This window comes from Medicago truncatula, chromosome 2 (genome assembly GCF_003473485.1).
Source record: "Medicago truncatula cultivar Jemalong A17 chromosome 2, MtrunA17r5.0-ANR, whole genome shotgun sequence".
NCBI lineage: Eukaryota > Viridiplantae > Streptophyta > Magnoliopsida > Fabales > Fabaceae > Medicago > Medicago truncatula.
Genome location: NC_053043.1, coordinates 44,430,107 through 44,435,078, shown reverse-complemented (window position 1 = coordinate 44,435,078; position 4,972 = coordinate 44,430,107). Strand labels below are relative to the sequence as shown.

Sequence of the window (4,972 nt, the reverse complement as noted above, 5' to 3'; positions counted from 1 at the left end):
ACCTAGTTTTCTTCCTTGCTCCAAATGCTGTTTCTTTTCCAATACAGATCAGCCCAATTATTTTTCTCCTTTTCCTTTTTATATTCACACCACCTAAAACAAAACATTTGTTCATGTGGCTCATCCAATTAATTCATACGTGGCAGTAAATTTATTCAATCATCGTGGCATGTTACACATCCATCGTGCCACGATTTTTTCAGCATCTTCAGGTAAATTCCACGCTTCAAACGTGCCACGATTCAGGTCCATCGTGGCACGATTTCTCCAGTAGCTAAATTTTTGCATTCTTCTCCTATTTGTGCAGAACTTCTCTTTTATGAATCTTGAGATGATTTAACCATGTATACAAACAATTGACTCTCTAAATGCCATAAAAATATCATAAAAAGACCATAAAAATAACGTAATGACGACTGTCATCAATCATGAACGTGTGAGTTACTGAGTTTGAAGGGGAAGGGAAGGAAAGGTTTTGGGGGTGGAAAATATAGAGGAAAATGGAAAAATCTTTCACATTTTTTTGAAAGAGTGATTTTTTTTAGAGAATGATAAATTAATGATTATGATTCATATATTTTTAATATTAATAATATTATAACCACATAGGCTCTGTTTGGTAAAAATAAGCTATAAGCTAGCTGATAGCTGATAAGCTAGCTGATAGCTGAAAAGCTAGCTGATAGCTGATGACTGATAGCTGATAGCTGAAAAGCTTACTTATTAAAAATAATGTGTTTGGTAAAATTAGCTGTTGAAGTGGCTGATAAGTATAAAATGACATAAAAAGACATGTTTTTTTTTTCTTTAATATATATATAGACACACACATTTTTTTTTGTAATGTATTTATTTTTTAATATTTTTAATTATAGTTAAATATGTTTTTGGTCCCTATAAATATTCAAACTTTTGGTCTTAGTCTCCATAAAAAAATTCTTCGACCTTTAATCCTAAAAAATATTCACCGACAATTTTGATCTCTGCTTTATGAATTCCAAAAATAAGAGAAATGTGGAAACAAAATGTGAGCTAGAATATATAAAATTTTACAACGTACAATAGACTAGTTATTTTTTCCTTTAAAAAAAAAATAGGCTAGTTATTTTTTGTGTGGTGTACGGCAGGTTAGTTATAGCAAAATATAAAGCATTTTCTTAAAAAAATACTTTTATATATATATATATATATATATATATATATATATATATATATATATATATATATATATATATATGAAGTGCTCCTTAAAAAAAAACAACGTGGCATTTTTTTTAAGGGACAAAATGGGGCGGTTATAAAGATGAACATGCGTAGTTGTTTAATTAAAAAAATAATTAATTTAAATTAATAGGGTTAAAGTTGGAAGAAAATATAAAAAGCTACCAGCTATAAGCTAATAAGCTACTTGAAATAGCTTTTCAAAAAACGCTATAAGCTCATGAAAAAAACTTGTTATCAAACACGCCACGTTTTCATCTAACGAGCTTATAAGCTAATTCAACAAGCTATAAGCTAGCTTTTTTATGTTACCAAATACATCAATAGAATAAACCCTCCCCAACCAATGTATTCTGATTCTTCCACTTATTCCTTCATTTGTTTGTGTAACACACAAACAAAGTCTAAATGAATTGTACATGCTAAAGGAAAATCCTATATTGCTATTCTCAATCATGTATAATCTTACATAGATGAATATCAAAGAATATTTAGTGGTATCTAGCAACAATCTCACTGAAAGCTACTTAATGAATAATTCAAAATTTAATATTCTTGTGCTATACTAACTAATTCTATGTATATGACTTTCTACTGCTACTCTAGTCTTTGTTTTCTAGGTACTCTCTCCTGAGAGCAGTGAACTTGGCAGCTATATCATCATAATCTGGCAACTTAGGATGAACATGATTTGGATGTTGAGAAGGACATGAATATGTCCTTAACATCTTATCTTTTCCCTTTTTTTGCCTCATTTGTGGCATTGTCATGGCCCTTGAATAGGGAACTTCAGTTTCTGTTCTTGATGTAAGAGAACCATTAGTCCTTGGATTTGAAACAATGTTTGAAGCAATAATCTCTGCTTTTGTTTCCTTGTTTCCATTACTAACTTCACTAAAGGGTCTACAATGACAACATTCATCAAGCATAACTCCTTGTTCAGCATGTGCAGCTTCTATCACTCTCTTTGGATTCAAAGTTTGAGTTTCCAAACAGTCTTTCTCATCATATAGGCAAAAATAACAAGGCTGGTCCAAGCTGCATCCTCTAAGGTTTTGTTTGAAATTTTTTCTCCTGATATCTTCACTCTTTATTTGGTTTCCATCGGATTCCTTCGACTTGAGATAACCCTGTTCGAGGCACGTCTGGACACTAACATCCTTATGAGTAGAGGGACTTCTACATGGCTTTTGATAATAAATCATGTCTCCAATATCCACAATGTCTATCTTTTCTATGGAGGATGATCTTCTTCTTGATCTTTTCCTAGGGTTCCTTTTATTCCTTCTTGAGCTCCTTGTGCTTGACGACTCACTTGGCGATTCGGCTTCATCTACATCACTTTCTTCACAGCCAAATTGAGTTTTTTCACTCCTGAAAAGACCTGAGGAGTTGAATTTGAATAGCATTTTCTCCTGACAGGAACCGTCTCGTGATAAAGAAATTTGATATTCCTCAAAGTCGTCAACATAGTCTATCATTTCTGATGAAGATATTAATGCCAATTTTTCCTCCTTGTTTCGAAAACTAGAATTTAAAGTAGAAAGTAGCTTAGGAAAATCTACCTCTACTACTTTCTCTACTTTACTTTGGATAGGATATCTCATGATATATTGAGGATATTGCTGAACAATTGACACAATTGTAGAAGAATCATCGATGCTTGATTTGGAAAGATTATCACAAGATTCACATGGTTTAGAAACTCTTTCTATCACTTCAATCTCTGAAGGATGGACTTTAGATTCTGAAATTGAGGCATTTATTTGAGCATTACTTTCGACAAGTCGATATCCTTTGTTTTCTTTCAGCTGCACAAATACATTCAACATTATTTGCTACTATTAATTAATAAGATCATAAGTTCATAAATATGATTACATTGACCATATAGTATAGAAAAATGAACCTGCACTTTTTGCCAATCAGGGTTGTACTTTATGGCTAACACATTTTGTTGGAGGCAGTTATTAGCTCTAGCTATTTCATCCACCACTCTGTACTTCATATCCTCCAGGACATATTTCCTCGACAAGTTCTCTCTTAACTGTAAATTTTTACGTTTCATGAGTATGCATACATCATTAACAAATGTCGACTTACTTTACCTAAGAAGCACAGACGCAAACACGGACATTAACATTTGTAATAGTTTAAGAAAGTAAAAGTGATTAAATATAACCACATAAGTCGGTGTCAGACACTGACATATGTCAAATATAGGGCACGTTTTGGATCAAAACTGTCGGTGCTACATAGCCCTTCACTGAAACGAACAAAAATGTACCTGTTTGTTAACGAGATTCCCCGGAAATAGCTCCACAGCTGTAGTTGCAAATTGCTCACCATAACGTTTTCCAAACAGTATCCTGATTACAAAGAGCTCGGGAATATCCCCACATCTTGCAGATGCAAATATAAGACTAGAAATTGCTTCTTTTATATCATTTGGACAGTCCCTGATTTATGGAAAGTTTTGAACCAACAGAAATTTTGGCGAGGGTGAGAAGTTTAAAAGATGTATTTAATTTAGAATAAGATATAGTTCATGTTTGGATCGACGGTGAGTTTGACACAAAAACTATACTTTAGTTTAGGGCTTTAACAAAATCATGGTGCTACTGTGTCAAACTCATCATTGTTCCAAACATGTCGATAGATTAGATAGGTAGGAAGCAATCTTTACTTGTGCCTTCGGATATAGGAGAGTTGAGTTAGGATAAATTCACAGAACTGGTCTAACAATTCATATGCAGCTGCCAAGCTTTCATCTTTCACTAGCTGCTCAACCTGAAATTTTGACAAAAACTGTTGAAATTAAAGCAGTATTAAGCTAAGTCACTAAATATAATACCCATCAATGGTTCCTACTTTCATTACTATAACTGGCATATAGATTTTCAGATTTCCACCTAAAGTTTTTTTGTAATTGTTCGGTAGGACTCATAGTTCACAGATAAATGGACAAGTCGTTTGAGCCGGTGAATATTGAGTTCAAGTGTAATATCGTAAAATGAACCATAATATTTAAACGCAAGTTGTAAACTGGAACTCTAAGCTTGAATAATAGAAAGGTAATATAGTCGGAAACACATGCACAATTGACCGAACCCTGAAATAAAATTTGTTTGCGTTTTGGTATCTGTTTTCTTCTGAACCAAACTGTTGTTCTAGCAGTAATGGTAGAAAGAACATACATGATATACTATGAAAGCAAAATAAAAGAATGAGATTACTTTCAAGTTACAACAAATAAAAAAATAGTAATATTATTACTATGAAATGTTATTATTAACAAATTACCCGGTTTAGAGCAGCTTCTTCATAACCACCTTGTATTAGCTCAACCAAATCTTTTCTTAATTGCCTAACTATTGCATCTTTCTTGTTCTTGAGAAGCTTGATTCTGTACCTTGCTCTCTTAATAGCCTTCTTACTGTAAAACAAAAAAAACCAAACATGAAATCATGCATGCAATCATATGATTTCAATTTACATATATAGTATAGTTACCATACCATTTTGAAGCTTTGGACCAACCGAACAATATGTCAAACATATCTAAAAATGAATACAAGGTGAAGTTAGAGAAGAATTGTTGTGATGTGAAAAAGTTGGGGGAAGAACATTGTATTAAGAATAACTGATCAACCACCACGAATATAAGAGTTTTTTGGTCGTGTTTGTTTTGTTTATAAGAGAGTGGGTTAAATTGAATTGAACATGTTTTGTCTATGACAATGTGACAATA

The 4,972-nt window shown here is 32.6% G+C and overlaps 1 protein-coding gene across 1 annotated transcript; it reads right to left on the bottom strand.

The window, feature by feature from the left end:
• Positions 1-1,351: 1,351 nt before the first annotated feature.
• On the bottom strand, positions 1,352-4,972 carry LOC25487632 (uncharacterized). The gene is made up of 6 exons (XM_013609616.3): positions 4,740-4,972; positions 4,525-4,657; positions 3,908-4,011; positions 3,509-3,680; positions 3,131-3,268; positions 1,352-3,032 (listed from the first exon to the last, which is right to left on the bottom strand). Exons 1-6 carry the CDS (start codon positions 4,778-4,780, stop codon positions 1,824-1,826), a joined length of 1,797 nt encoding a protein of 598 aa, XP_013465070.2. The 5' UTR covers positions 4,781-4,972; the 3' UTR covers positions 1,352-1,823.

Coding starts and splice junctions, on each gene's coding strand:
- LOC25487632 (XM_013609616.3), bottom strand. CDS start 4,780: ATGTTTGACATATTGTTCGGTTGGTCCAAAGCTTCAAAATG. Junction 4,012..4,524: donor AAGAAGCTGCTCTAAACCGG/GTAATTTGTTAA, acceptor TCAAAATTTCAG/GTTGAGCAGCTAGTGAAAGA. Junction 3,681..3,907: donor TCCTATATCCGAAGGCACAA/GTAAAGATTGCT, acceptor TCCATAAATCAG/GGACTGTCCAAATGATATAA.